General features: G+C 44.4%; 1 protein-coding gene across 6 annotated transcripts in view; it reads right to left on the reverse strand.

The window, feature by feature from the left end:
• TOX2 (TOX high mobility group box family member 2) overlaps nt 1–15,211 on the reverse strand; it is a 269,513-nt gene that overhangs the window by 227,932 nt on the left and 26,370 nt on the right. For 3 of the 6 annotated variants that reach the window (XM_081866798.1, XM_081866795.1, XM_081866797.1), the window contains exon 1: nt 807–1,023. The exons of 1 other annotated variant lie outside the window; for it this stretch is intronic. In XM_081866798.1, coding sequence (XP_081722924.1) covers nt 807–908 — 102 coding nt within the window. In that variant the 5' untranslated portion in view covers nt 909–1,023. Of the gene's footprint in view, nt 1–806; nt 1,025–15,211 lie in introns of those variants that run through there. 2 more of the 6 variants (XM_081866793.1, XM_081866792.1) reach the window with 1 other exon arrangement.

Raw genomic sequence — 15,211 nt, forward strand, 5'->3', positions numbered from 1 at the left:
TCTCTCCCACTCCTCTCCCCCCCCCACCCTTCCCCGCATATCCCCCATCCACACTAAACAACCCTCCCCTCCTGCTCTGCTTGTGCTTCGAAGATGGGAAAGAGAACTGCGTCGCAGCTTTCAGGCAAGCAGCCTGGGTGCTGGGAAACCAAATAGTTTTGAAATTCCCTCCTGCAGGATGCAGCCGCTCTCTTGCTACCTTCCACACTCTTGCTCCCCAGAGGAGGAGGAGGAGGAGAAGTTTCAGCCTCTTTCGTTTGTTTGTTTTTCCCCGTCCCGGTTTTTTAAGCGCTTGCTTCTTTTCCCTTTGCTGCTAGCAAGCAAGCAAGCAGGCGATCTGGACATGGGACTTTGGGGCGATTTGCGAGAGAGGCAGAAAGCTTTCCCTCCCCAGTTTTTGCAGAGCCTTCGCAACTGGACCAAAGTGCGTGGGGCGGTCGGGGAGGTGAGAGAGAGAGAGGGAGAGAGAGAGAGAGAGAGAGAGCTTTGCTCAGGGGTGCCATTGAATCAACTCCTTGCGCTGCCCCGTGCGGGGAGCGCTGACAAGTCCCGCGCAGCGCCGTGCGCGCGCCATCGCTGTTAGTGTGGGGCAAAGGGGGCAGCATCCCAGAGGGGAGAAGAGGAGGAGGCGCGAGGTGGGGAATTAGGGGAGGTGGGGTGGGGTAGGGGGCTGAGACTTGAGCGCACGTCCTCCTCGGTCGCTTGCATCCTCTCCACCCTTGCCCGGTCACTTGCGCCCGTCCCTCCTCGCCTCACCCGCCCCCCCCCCCGCCGTCTGCCCCTTTCTCATCCCTCCCCCTTGTTACCTTGTTGCAATGGTAATAGTCCAGGGGGCCCAAGCAAGTGGGGTCGGCCCCAGGCAAGGAACCAACGGCGGTGGGGGCGGAAGGGTAAAACCTAACGTCCATGCCGGGGCTGCGCGCTGAGGGGGAGAACGAGGCGGCGGCGGCGGCAGCAGCGGCGAGAGGAGGCTCCAGCGGGCATGGAACCGGCTCCTCCGGCGGCGGCTGCTCTGCCTCTGGCTCAGGGCGGGCGGGCGGGAGGGGAGGGGAGGAGAGGCGGGGAGAGGGAGAAGGGGAGGGAGCGCAGCCCAGAGCCGGCTCCACTCGCACTCTATTGTTCCAGGCACCGAGGCGAGGGGGGGGGGAGAGAGAGAGAGCGGAGGAGGATGGGGGGAGGGGAGAGCGCCTGGGACCTGCCTGGGCTGGGCTCCCACAACAACCTCTCTCAGGCGGGCGCTGGGACCGCCACAGGGCGGGAGGGTGTCGCCAGCACACCCCGCGCCTGAGAGCGGGCCTGCCCCGAATGCCGACCCACCGAGGGACGGCGAGGGCCTGGCATGTGCCGAGCGAGCAGAGAGCGGAGCCGCCGCCGCCGCCGCTGCCGCTTTCCTGGCCGCGCTCTCTCGCGGAAGGGGCTTGGGGCAGGTTCTTCGCCGACGCCCCTCCGGGCTTCCTCTTCTCTTCTCGCTTCCACCCTCCTTCCCAGCCCTCAGGTTAATTCGCGGGAAGGTACCGCCTGGGGCTCTATAGTCACCCTTGGCCACGGGGGAATGGGTCCCACAGAAAGAAGAGGCGGGGGACTCTGTAAGGGGGTCGCAGCAGAGGGGCTCGTCCGGGCAGACTTTTCACTTTGTGGACCTGCTTGCTCTCCGCAAAACCCTGCGGCAGGAGGGGGGGGCGCCTGGAAGAGCTCCCCTACCGACCCCCCCCCCAAGTCTCCAGGTATGACTTTTGGGCGTGTTTTCGCTCGCACACAAGTGAAGGGCTTGAGCTAAACTCTCAACTTAGGGCTGAGATCCGCTCCCAAAGTAACCAGCACTTTGCCCTACCTGAGAAAGACTGGGCTAGGACCTGCCCCCACCCCAAAAAGAAGCAGAGAAGAGGCAGCTCAAGAGCCGATTTGATAGCCATATTCACATATTTGAAGGGCTGTCGCAGAGGTGGATTTGTTTTCTGTGCCTACAAGGGGTAAAAGCACAACCCATGGGTTCGAATGGCAAGAAGTTTAGACTAAACACAAGGAGGAACTTCCTGGCTACAAACTGTTCTGCCAGAGGGACAAACTGCCCCAAATGTGGTTTGAGGCTTTTTTGAAGAGGCTGGGTGGCTACCTCTCAGAGATGCTGTAATAGTGGTTTCTAGGAAGCATAGAGTGATAAACAACCTGTGTTTGTCCCAATTAACTGTCAAACAAATCTTCTAAGATCTATCAGAAGGCACTCTTGGCTAGAACACATAAGTCATTTCAATTTTTGAAGGAAACTTTCTTCCAGGTAATGTTCTGCCTTGGAGGAATAGGCTCCAAACCACCCATAAATAGTTGACAGCTTTGTGAAGAGAGGCTTCTGTGATACCTTGATGCTGCTGGGTTAACTCCTTTGTTTTTTCACATGTGAAAACAGACAATGTGTTAAGCACTGAAGTACAAGCTGAAGAGCTACACAAAGCTAGCAGAGAAGCAGAATGGGGGTGGGGGGGAATAATGATGTTGTATGGAACCCACTCATTATTTCCATTTTCTTATGTTTCTAGGAATGGAATATAACATGACAACCAAAGTTCAGAAGAAAAAGTGCATGCAGGGTAGACTATTAATGTCCCAAACCAAAAGAAAGAACAGTTTTAAAATGGAGTGGACCTGAAATGGTTCCCAACTGATCATATTTCAAATAAAGACTAAATTCAAATAAGATAGGAAAAATACAGGGGGAAAGAATTGCTTGTAGAATATGGAATTAAGAATCTCAGAACATTCACTGTTCAGTTTAGGCTCATCAGAAAATTGCAGAGTCATACTGGGAGGCCTGCAAAGAGTAATGGATTTCTACAGGAAGTGAAAGAGGAAGAAGGTAGAATTGATGAAGTAAGAGCCACATTCTGCAGTTGGATAACCAGCTTTACAATTGGCACGTCCGGGACATTGTTCAGGTTTGTGTCGTGGTCTTCGCTTCCTCTCCAAGTGTTTCAAAACATTTGTTTTGAGGAACACCACACACAAAAATATACTTTGGGAGAAGGTTGTCATTTGAGGAAAAGCAACAAAACAAATAACCATTTATGGTTGGGTTTATGGCATGAATCAACTAGTGCCTGCATTTTAATTATGAATGGCAGTATTTTATATACCTTGCTACAAAAGGACCAGATCATGGTGCTTAGTTATACAGTCCATACAGGGCATTATGCAGTGTTTGGCTCCAAGGCAGCTATGAAAAAGTGAGGTGGGAATGGCTGAAGGACTTTTGGGGCAGTTAATGGGCAAAGATATTGTGGGAAGAGTGTAGAATACTGTTAGACACCACCCCAATCCCCAAGTGATGCAAGATTCCAGGGCTCCAAGCATTTACCCAGGGTTCATGTTTCCTTTGGAAATGAGGCTGTGGTATTTTTATGATATATTGTTTATTGACACACATGTACATCCTGAGCGTACAATGCAGAGGTTCAAAGCATTACACTCCTGTCTCTCCCATTGCTGCAGCTTCCGATACAGGGAGCCCACATTGTGTTCTGAATGCACACTCCAGCTTGCAACATTTTACAGACTGACCCCTTTTACGCTTGATCATGCCACACTGAAATCCTAAAACTTCCTAACAAAAACTCTGGCATTGTCTTTAGATTCATTAGCTCAGAGCTCAGGGTGGGGCTTCACCCATCTGCTGGCTGGTGGAGAGTCATTGCTTTATCAATCCCTTTCTTGATGGCTCCCTATCTTCTCTTTGTTCTCTTTTAATGATCCATCTCCCCAGGAGATTTACCTGACACAGGAAGCTGTTTTGACCTGTACTTTAGTATGCTAAATCCAGCATCTGGCAGCCCATTTTAATACTCCAAGCATTGATTAAATCCTAAAATTTACTAAATCCAGGAATTATGAGTGCCTTGCACCCACAAACTCTAGCACCCAAACTTGTAACAGTATCATGGTGAAGAAATAAAGCTGAAAGCCTACTAAGAGGAAAATAAATTCTGAATCATAGATAAGGAAATCAAAATATATACTACTGTGCAGCAACAGAGGAAGGCATGGGTGAAATGGGTGTTTGTTTAGGAAAAGGAAGCCAAAATATATACCATGGGAAGGAGTTGAAGAAGGAACTGGCTATATCAATGACAGAAAATATGCACACAAGGAAACTATAGGGTTGGTTAAAGGAAGTCCAAATGGCCTTTATTATTCTATGAGATGCTCTGTTTCCCCCCAAAAGGGCTGAATTTTAGGTCTCTCTTTCACAAACACACTCCAGATTAGAGGGTGAAGGGAAACTAGTCTCAATAACTTGCATCATATTTACTAATTTGTTTCAAGCCTGAACTATCTCATAACTGGGTTAAGGACAAGTTGTCATACTTGAAAGTATGTTTCTCACTGTTATTGTAACTTCCAATACATTTCTCACAGGTGAAAGTGTAATGTTCCTCTCTGAAACTGTTAGATTAATATCTCAATACTAATTTGAAGTAAATTTAAGTCGCTTTGAAGTAAATCCCCTAGAAGTCTTTTCACAATAAGAATGCATAGGATTATTATTATTTGATTTTTTTGGTTTGGTTGATTTTATACTGCATAAGAAAATGTGAGAGGAATTGCCAGCTTTGTAAAACAGAATTCTAAAAGGATTCTCCCCAACAACTGAGGTGAATGGATTCAGTCTAGGGTAGACAGCATGATCCCACTTGTAGTTTCCCTGGATCTATGGTAGTACAGTGGTACCTCTGTTTAAGTATTTAATTCGTTCTGGAGGTCCATTCTTAACCTGAAACTGTTCTAAACCTGAAGCACCACTTTAGCTAATGGGGCCTCCTGCTGCCGCCACGCCACCAGAGCATGATTTCTGTTCTCATCCTGAAGCAAAGTTATTAACCTGAGATACTATTTCTGGGTTAGCGGAGTCTGTAACCTGAAGCGTATGTAACCCGAGGTACCACTGTACACAATAATAAGCAACTCAGAATGGCATATTTTCCGATTTAAAATGGTTGCTTTCACTTACAAAATGAACTTTCCACTCTCTGTGCAACACATTCTTTACATCATAGGTCTTTTTTAGTTTAACCCATCCACTATTGTGTTGTCCCTGTGATGTTTAGTGTCAGCTGCTGTCTCTTCTTACAATTGGAATCTCCTTCAATAATTAGGTTGAAACATCTCCCTCATACTTGAAACACAATAGCCCTTTTAATATGTTATTCTATGCATACAGTTAATTGCATGAGGGGGGGATGGCACAGTGGCAGCAGCTCTGCTCCAATGTACACACGATCATTGTTCTGTAAAAAGAGGAAAGGAAGAAAAAAAGGACTCTGCACATACAACTGTAGATGTGGAGGGCTTTTCCCTGCCTGTTTGGGGACCCTGCTTTCCCAGTTGTATGAATGGGGTCCTCTTCAGGCAATACAATGAATGTGTGTACGTTAGGGGCACAGCCTGCTGCCCACCCAGCCCCTCACATATTTATTGTATATGTGAATAATGTATGATAAGGGCTTGCATTACAAGCAAATAAACTAGGCCTCAGGTCATGTTGCTCCTGTTGTTCTCCTGAAGTAAAGCTTTCTGTCAGCCTGGAATCTCCAGCTCTGACGCTTTTAACCACTGAATGTCCAGTTTTTATATCATGATTTTTGAAACCATGATGCTATTTAGACTATAATTACAGTAATGAAGACTTAGTAATGAAATGGGATAGTTGAAGCATAATCAGTTCTTCAGCATCCTTATCTATAAAAATAAGGTTATTAAGAACACGCAAACTCAGCAGTACTTCAAACCTGAAGCGAACCCAACACCTGGCTTTGTCTTAACACATTTACCTCAGAAAGAAACATTAACAACAATGCCTTTAGATTTTCAGCATTTTGAAGTGGGGATGACATCTTCCCCTGTGAAACTACTGCCCCCTTCAACAGTCCACTGGGTCACAGGCTTTCCTAAACAAAACACAGCAACAGCAATAAAGTCTTCAACTCATTGGGTGGTGTCGGAGCCACCCTGGGTCCCAGCTCACAAGAGACCAAAGTCCAGTCCAAGCTATATACAAAAGGTTTTATTGAAGATCATTGTCGTCATTACATCCAAACTCCGTGGCTCCGCATCTGTTACCCTTAGATGTTAGAAGTCCCCTCTGAGTCCGTCCCTCCCCTGCACCAATTTAAGAGGCTTGTACTGCTCCACCTTTTCCTCTCTTTCCTTTTCCGCAGGGTCTTCCTGCCCCCCTGTCTTCCCTCTTTCCGGGACTCCCCAGAGGCTGAGTCTTCTCCCGCCTGCTCCCCCCTCCTTCGTGCTTTGGCACCAGGCTCCTCCTCAGAGCTCTCCTCATTTCCGCGCGCCTCTATATTTGAACTTGGCGCGCGTACGTTGCCTCTGACCTTCCTTTCTACAGTTACGCTGCTCTCGGTACTACACTCCTCCCTTTCAGGCAGGACGTCTTGCTCCGAACTCCTCCCCCTTCCTCCTTCCTGTCCTGCTCTTTCTGACACACTGGCAACTCCCCCCCCTCCACTCCGTTCCGACGGGGGAGCTGGTCCCGCTTTGCCACTCCCACTGGGGATTCCCTCTTCGTTCCCCTCTTTCTGACTGATTCCCTCTCTATTGCCCCTTGGCCTGACCAGGGGGGCTCCCTTCTGGGAATCCTCTGATTCGCTAGACGGACTTTGGGACAACCTCGGCTCGTTGTCGTCCTCTTCCTCCTCGCCCTCGCTCTCTGTCTCCTCTCTCCCTAAAACCCTGACAGGTGGTTAATCTTTTTCTTCAATAGATAAGGATGTTGAGGTTGATTGTACTTCAACCATACCCTCTCATAGCCAGTTACTGTCTTCATTACAAATACTGTAGTATCTGTCTCTGTAGAAGATACTTGATGATGGTTCTTCTGTTTTCTGCACCCTGACATCTCTCCTACTGATGCTGGAGGGTCATAAATTGGTGAACCTAAGGTGAATATTCTACAGCCTCTGCGTTGAGATTTGAATCTAGTGTATTTCCTGGCATAGCCTTGCCCCTTGTTCAATAAAATGACCACTAGAGTTCATTTATAAGCAACTTCCTTTGCTTAGAAGTAATTTCACACATATAGCAGGACACTGTAAAAAATACTTCTTGGATCATTCCCCAATTCTGGCTTTTCTACATTTAGAAGTTACTGAGCCTTAATACAGGAATTTGTGCCTCAGATTATGACATGAGGGGCTATTTGTGACTATTGCAATCTTTGAGCTATAGAGATAGTCACAAAATGCTACTTCTCTGGTCCATTTGAGAAGTAAAAAGTTGAACTTTATGGAAAAACGATCTTTCACTGCGTCTTAAACTTCTGCTCATTAAACCTTTTCCCTCATGCCTTCTAGAAAGTTGTTCCAAGCTTTATGCAAGTGGCATAAGTAGGTGAAACATACAGAAACTTTCAGTGTGCAATTTCCAGTACTAGAATTCTTGTGAGAATTTCAAAGCTGCTCTGACATTCCTCTGTCTACTGGTCTTCTAACAGTGGTGATCATTTTCTCCATTTCAGCTGCTTCCCTGTAAGAAGGACATTTAGAAGTCTGGCCAATAATGTGTTTTGCTTAACAAACATTCTGTGGAATGCTGTGAAGTACAGAACAAATTTTAAGTCCTACAATACTCTGTAGCCTAAGCCAGCCCTTGGGAGCTGAACTCTTCTCTACATCATAACGTACAGGATGGAAATGATACAGCACAAGTACCTTAGGAAAAATTACATCTACATACATGGGTGTACATACATGGGACATGGGTGGCACTGTGGGTTAAACCACAGAGCCTAGGGCTTGCCGATCAGAAGGTTGGCGGTTTGAATCCCCACAACGGGGTGAGCTCCCGTTGCTCGGTCCCTGCTCCTGCCAACCTAGCAGTTCGAAAGCACGTCAAAGTGCAAGTAGATAAATAGGTACCGCTCCAGCGGGAAGGTAAATGGCATTTCCGTGCGCTGCTCTGGTTCGCCAGAAGCAGCTTAGTCATGCTGGCCACATGACCCGGAAGCTGTACGCCGGCTCCCTTGGCCAATAAAGCGAGATGAGTGCCGCAACCCCAGAGTCGGTCACGACTGGACCTAATGGTCAGGGGTACCTTTACCTTTACAAGCCAATAACTGGACACCATTGTCAACAAACCTTCGTAGAACAGCTAGAGTACTCTACTAGGCATTCTTCAGCTGATTTTTTTTCTCTACATCACTGGTGGCACCACCTGTCAATCACCCAACAGTGAGCTTTGGCTGCAGGTTCTGCTCCCTGCTGAACTAAGCAGGATTTAACCCCTGCTTATCAGTTGATGAGCAGGAGTTAAATCCTGTTGCTCCAGCTACGTACACCAGTTCCCAGCAGGGGAACTGGCATGCGCAGTCAATGCAGAATCAAACCCACTTATCAGCTGATTTTTAAATATATATTTTTATTTCATAACATTTCTATACTGCTTGATTGTTGCAGGCTTAAAAATACACCCCAAACCTTCAAAGTGGTTTACCAAAAGAAAGTATAGATAAACAAGAATAAATAAATGAAGAATATAAGGCCCGATGTCAGGCTTGATCTATGGCATCTACAGCTGAAATGACTTCAGATAGCAGGGCAAGGGGGGAAAGTCCCTTCCTGGGGCTGCAGAGAGCCACTGCCAGGCACCTTTCTAGCAACAATTCTCAATTGCAAAGGACAGCATAATGGAGTCACCTTAGTGTCTCATGTATCTGAGAACTGTTGCTGGAAACATGCCCCTGGGGAAAGGGTCGGGCTTGGAACAAATCATGTTTCTAGCACCTGGATATTTCCCCACCCCCTCTATTTTTGCCTGTCAGTCAGAAGCACTATTCCTGCTTTTGTGGTTGGTTTACTGCTCGGGCCCTTGAGTGTTCCTAAAGTAGCTCTTTGGACCCTTGCCAATATTTCCTGATAAACAGCCCAGCCTTTCTACACATGCATTTTCTATACAAGCCAGACATTCTCTATCAGTATTTCATACAGGTTTAGGATCCTTCTACGAAAATGCACAACAGAATACATATTTTTACTCTGCTTTTAAGTTATTCACCAAATGGTATTGGCCAATATTTCTGGGCGACGTTATATGGAGATGCCATAATACTTCTATTTTTATTCATAGAGCCAATCCAAATGCCTTGGCTAATACATTACAGAAAAAAATAGTAATTAAAACTAAGCTAGAGTATTCAAAATAATTGAGCAAAATGCATTTTCTGATTCACTAGGCAAGTTTGTTTTTCTATATAATGTTAATTAGCGATGAATCAGTATTTAGCAACATTCTGCAATATTGTTATCTTAATTAATTATGGTGATGATTATATTACATATATTGTTGTAGGTGCCACTAAAAACTACATATGTAAAGATATGCATTCCCCCCTGTTTTCAACAGGATTCAGTCCTTTTATAAACCATGAAAATTAACTCATTTTATCACCAGGAATAGAGCATCTCCTCCACAGCCAATACAAAATGACTCTTCTAAACATTTGCTAGATTGAATTGGTCTCTTTCTGAACATTTAATTATTGCTTCCTTTAAATATGTAAAAAAAGTTTGCCTTCTCTCCACCCCACTTTGAGAGCATAAACAACATCAGCCATCACTCGTATATTTCTATAGATAAGCATATCATTATCATTAGGTCTCCTATACAAAATGATGTGAAGAAGTTAGGTAATGAAAAATAAAAACATAGGGTACAAATCATTCAAAGATAAGCAATTTGAGTCCCACTGAGTTTAATAGGAGAATTGGATGTGTGTTTAATTCTCTCTAAATGAAATTAATGGAACATTAAAATGCTTACTGGTGTCTAGATTATATTCTTACTTTTTTATTATCACTAATATCCCAAAGGCCAAAGTAGATGTTATGTTGCCAATGTATTTTACTCTTGAATGGCAGATTATTATTATTTTTAACAGGCAGAAAAAAGGGGAGGGGAGACCAATCAGGACTGTGGCATGGGGGCAGGGGCACCAATGGAACCAATCGGAGCTTTCCTCCCATTGGAAATAGGAAGCAAGGAATGTGAGGGCGATCTGGCTGCGACATTCTGTCACCCCATTGATCGCCAGGGTTGATTCGGCTGATCTGGCTGGCTAGGCGGGTGTCCCCTTCCTCCCTCACCGCTCCATGTGCGTCCCTCCCGAAGCTGCGCGCTTGGTGGAAGAGGACGACCATCCCAGATAGAAGGAGTGTACTGTTCTTCGGTCAAGGGTATACGATAGCTGCGCTCCCCTGCTAGAACCTCCAAACAAGCTCAAGGAAATAGGAAGCAAGGGGGCAGTTCCAATTTGTTTTTTTTTTTTATAAATATTTATTAAGGTTTTTAAATATAAATGCACACATAATAAACAATCTTACTTCTTTCACAACAAATTCATCACTTCTTTGGACTCCCTCACGTCTCCCGCTCCCATTTACATCGTTAAAAAAAAAATTTTTCCAAACAAATTATCAACTTGTTTACAATCTCATGTCCACTCATTCACATATAATCTAGCGCTTCTTCCAAAAAATTTTATATTTTCTTTAGTCTCACTTATCATCAAATTTAAATCTAGTTTAGTGGTGACCAGTTTTTTATAATCTAGCATCCTTCTTAACATTCAACCAAATTACAATGTTTTTGTAGATACATCTTGAATTTCTCCCAGTCTTCCTCCAACTTCTCTTCTCCCAGATCACGGATTCTGCCAGTCATCTCGGCCAGTTGCATATAGTCCATCAGGGGGCAGTTCCAATTTGGACTCTGAAAGTAAAGCATTAAAGCCCTCTCCTCACATGCTAGTCCCAAGATGAGTCTCTGCTAAGCCAGCAATTTAAAATCAAGCATGTGAGGGCTAAAGACACGAATAGTATGATGTCTAATTTAACCCTGCAATACTAAGGGATAGAATGCTGATCTGCTTCGGCCTTTGACTGTTCCAAAGACCACAAAGGAATATACCTCTGCTGGTATGTATCCTATGATTTAGTACAGTGGTACCTCTCGTTACCAACTTAATTTGTTCCGGAGATCCGTTCTTAACCTGAAACCGTTCTTAACCTGAGGTACCACTTTAGCTTAACCTGAGGTACCACTTTAGCTAATGGGGCCTCCCACTGCGATTTCTGTTCTTATCCTGAGGCAAAGTTCTCAACTCGAGGTACTACTTCTGGGTTAGCAGAGTCTGTAACCCGAAGTGTTTGTAACCCAAGGTGTTTGTAACCCAAGTAATTACCACTGTAATATTCATATTTATGATGGTATTCAGTTACCACACCCCACCAGCGCAAGGACTTCCACTTGCACAAAGGGACTTCTCTCCCTCCCCCCATGTGTGTCTCACATCCTCCCCAAATCTCACAAGGTTTAAGCAGGCATGGTAGGAGGAGAGGGAGGTGAATATTCCATGGTGTAACCAGAAATAACTGAGCTGATTGAACAAAAGGCTTGCAGCCAGTGCTTTTTTTCTAGGGGTATGCAGGGGTACGCATACCGCTAAACATTTTGTGGATCTAAGTTTGGGCTCATTGAGAGGCAGTATTTCAATATGAGTAGGAAAATGAGAATACCCCTAAACATTTTTTTTAGGAAAAAAAAGCACTGCTTGCAGCTATGTTGGATTCCACTCCCAGTATATTTAATTTATTTACAGCACAATCCTAACTCCCTGTTCAGCACTACTTGGGGCAGGTAGGATGGCAATGGTGATGGTGAAACAAATTTATAGAATGATTAGGTGGTGGTGTCCCTCCACCAGATCCTGCCAAATGCACAGGTGGTGGAACACCTACTGCCAGCAGTGTAAGGTAAAGGTAAAGCTAAAGGGACCCCTGACCATTAGGTCCAGTCACGGAAGACTCTGGGGTTGTGGCGCTCATCTCGCTTTATTGGCCAAGGGAGCCAGCGTACAGCTTCCGGGTCATGTGGCCAGCATGACTAAGCTGCTTCTGGTGAACCAGAGAGGTGCACAGAAACGCCGTTTACCTTCCCACCGGAGTGGTACCTATTTATCTACTTGCACTTTGGCGTGCTTTCGAACTGCTAGGTTGGCAGGAGCAGGGACCGAGCAATGGGAGCTCACCCCATTGAAGGATTCGAACGGCCGACCTTCTGATCGGCAAGCCCTAGGCTCAGTGGTTTAACCCACAGCGTCGTACGCCAGCAGTGTACTCACCAACAATAGCCTCCTTACCTGAGCCCCAAAACAAGGCGCTGGGAGGGAGGTGTGATTGGAGCAGAGCCAACCACAGATCTGCAGAATCCAGAACTGTTCTACTCCTTGAAAAATATATGTTCTGGGCCGCCCTGCTGAAGCTGCCTGGAGTTGGCGCAACAACAACAAAAAAATCCCAGACACCACCCTGCCTCTCCTGCCCCCTTTGCACTGATTGGTGGGAGCCAGCAGGGTTTTGAATGCAGTGGTAAACCTTCTATGTCTCCTCGTTCGGATTGCTCTGCCCATATTATTATTTAGTCAGTATATGATATTTCACTCCACCTTGGAAGCTTGGGGCACCAGGCAACAGGGAGAACCCCCCCCCCAAACTAGACAAAAACAGCATATGATTCAGACTAAAATACATTAAAAACCAAAACCCTCTCTTATCTTTTACAATGCCTCCAACAAATGCTTAGAAAGACTTTGGAAAGGGTCCAAAGGGAGTTACATACAGGATAGCAATTTAGGTCACTTTTCTCAAAGCACCTAGCCTTTTTTGTTTGGCCATTTCCTCCGTGTGATTTACAGCACAAAAATATTATGCATGCTTCATCAGAAATAAGTTGCAGAGAGCTCAACGGGACATTTTTTGACAAGTATGTTTAGGATTGCAACCTTAAACTCTGTGACACGCATACCCTAATCCAAATCATGCTCTAATATATTGATAGAGTTCTTGTACATGTTGGCTATTTTTCTGTTCATTTTAATGGAAGAAGCAAGTCCTTTTCCCATTGAAATGAATCATAAGCCGAGTTCAGATACAATGCGAAAGCATAATGTTTTGAGAATGAGCTGGACTACAATTAATAGCATAATATACTTTATTTATTTATTAACCAACGGTCACTCAAGCATCTTAATTATAGTTATCAAAGTTCGAAGTGCTTAAACTGATGGTGTAACTTGATAACATAATTTTTTTGGTTTTTGGTTTTGCTTTGTTTTTTAAAAAACAACTAACTACCGCACATGAGATGTTTTAGATATTAGAAGCAAAGCTGAGGTTAATTTGAGAAAGGCTGTTAAGAGATCTTCTAAGACTGAGCTGCTTGTTTTGTTTGGGTGCTTTGACTGCCTAAACCTACTAGTAACATTAATTACAAGCAATTGTCTTTCCTTCCCTTGGTTTTGTGAGAGAAATTTCCTTTCTTTGTTTAAACAGATTTCCACACAATAGGTGAGTGCCATTGTGTGTGGGTTATACTGCTTGTGTTGTGAGGTAATATGTAGACAAAATAATGTTTTTCCTGTCAAATATTGAGTAGGCATCAATGGCAAAGTGACAGGTGGTTAAATAGCTGGCACTTATAATGATTTCATGAAGATGTTTTCCCTTTTTGGACAGGATTTAAAAAAACAAAACAAAAAACAAAAAAAACACCCTGATTTGAAAAGAGGAGACTGACGCAATCTGTTTTGGAGACATTATGCAATTTTAGATTCAATTTTAGCTTGTAGAAGGACATGAAAATGCAAGAATAGCTTTACTATGTCAAATCAATGGTCCCTCTGGAGTATTATATTATGTGTGGTTTAAGATTGCCATTTTTCTTTTAGTACCTATGTTCCTGTGCATATATTTTTTTATTTTTTTTATTTTATAAATATTTATTAAAGTTTTTAAATATAAATGCACAAATAATAAACGATCTTACTTCTATCACAACAATTTCATCACTTCTTTGGACTCCCTCACGTCTCCCGCTCCCATTTACATCGTTAAAAATTTTTTCCAAACAAATTATCAACTTGTTTACAATCTCATGTCCACTCATTCAAATATAATCTAGCACTTCTTCCAAAAATTTTTTATATTTTCTTTAGTCTCACTTATCATCAAATTTAAATCTAATTTAGTGGTGGCCAATTTTTTATAATCTAGCATCCTTCTTAACATTCAACCAAATTACAATGTTTTTGTAAATACATCTTGAATTTCTCCCAGTCTTCCTCCATCTTCTCTTCTCCCAGATCACGGATTCTGCCAGTCATCTCGGCCAGTTGCATATAGTCCATCAGCTGCATCTGCCACTCTTCCAGTGTGGGTAGATCTTGAGTTTTCCAGTTTTTTGCGATGAGAATCCTTGCATATATTTTTTTTAAGTGGCATGCAGGGCAATTAACCTTAGTGGAACTGCTTCTTTTTGTTGTTGTTGTCATCTATCGGTCTCAGGAGACAATGGAGGAGTGTGCTTTTGGGAGTGTTAGAAGGTTGCAGCGCCTGCCATGGCTGCATAAGACCAATATAGGAGAGACATGTTTTGTTGCAGCTGGGGCAGATGAAGGCATCCAGTTATGCTGCTGCAGATGTGCCACAGTGTTTCTTTCTAACGTGGAATTAAAGTGACAGAAAAACTTCACCAGCTGTGAGGTAAAATATGGCAATCCTATTCTTGCTGGAACCACTTCAAAATATCACAGAGGCTAGAATCTCAGGTCCAGAGTAGAAATCCACCCCATATTCTGTAGCATTTTAAAGCCTCAGTTTGGGTAGCTAAGATTTTCTTATAAACAAACAAAAGGCTTTGCAATCATTTTGCTCAAAATTCATACAGTGGTGCCTCGCAAGACAAAATTAATCCATTCCGTGAGGCTCTTCGTATAGTGGCTTTTTCATCTTGCGAAGCAAGCCCATTGACAGCTTAGCGGATTAGCGCTATTAGCGGTTTAACGGCTTTTAGCGATCAGCTGTTAAGCGGCTTATCAGCGGATCAGCTGATAAGCGGCTTAGCGGCTTAGGAAAAGGGGGGGAAGGGGAAAAAACCCGCAGGAACTCGCAAGACATTTTCGTCTTGCGAAGCAAGACCATAGGGAAATTCGTTTAGCGAAGCGCCTCCAAAACGGAAAACCCTTTCGTCTAGCGGGTTTTCCATCTTGCGAGGCGTTCGTCTTGCGGGGCACCACTGTATGAATATACTGTATTTGGCGGCACCCAGCAGTGTCAAAGCTGCTTCTACAACTGACTTCCACTCACATAAAAGGACCTCC

Source organism: Podarcis erhardii, assembly GCF_964252035.2.
Source record: "Podarcis erhardii genome assembly, chromosome: 6".
Taxonomy (NCBI): domain Eukaryota; kingdom Metazoa; phylum Chordata; class Lepidosauria; order Squamata; family Lacertidae; genus Podarcis; species Podarcis erhardii.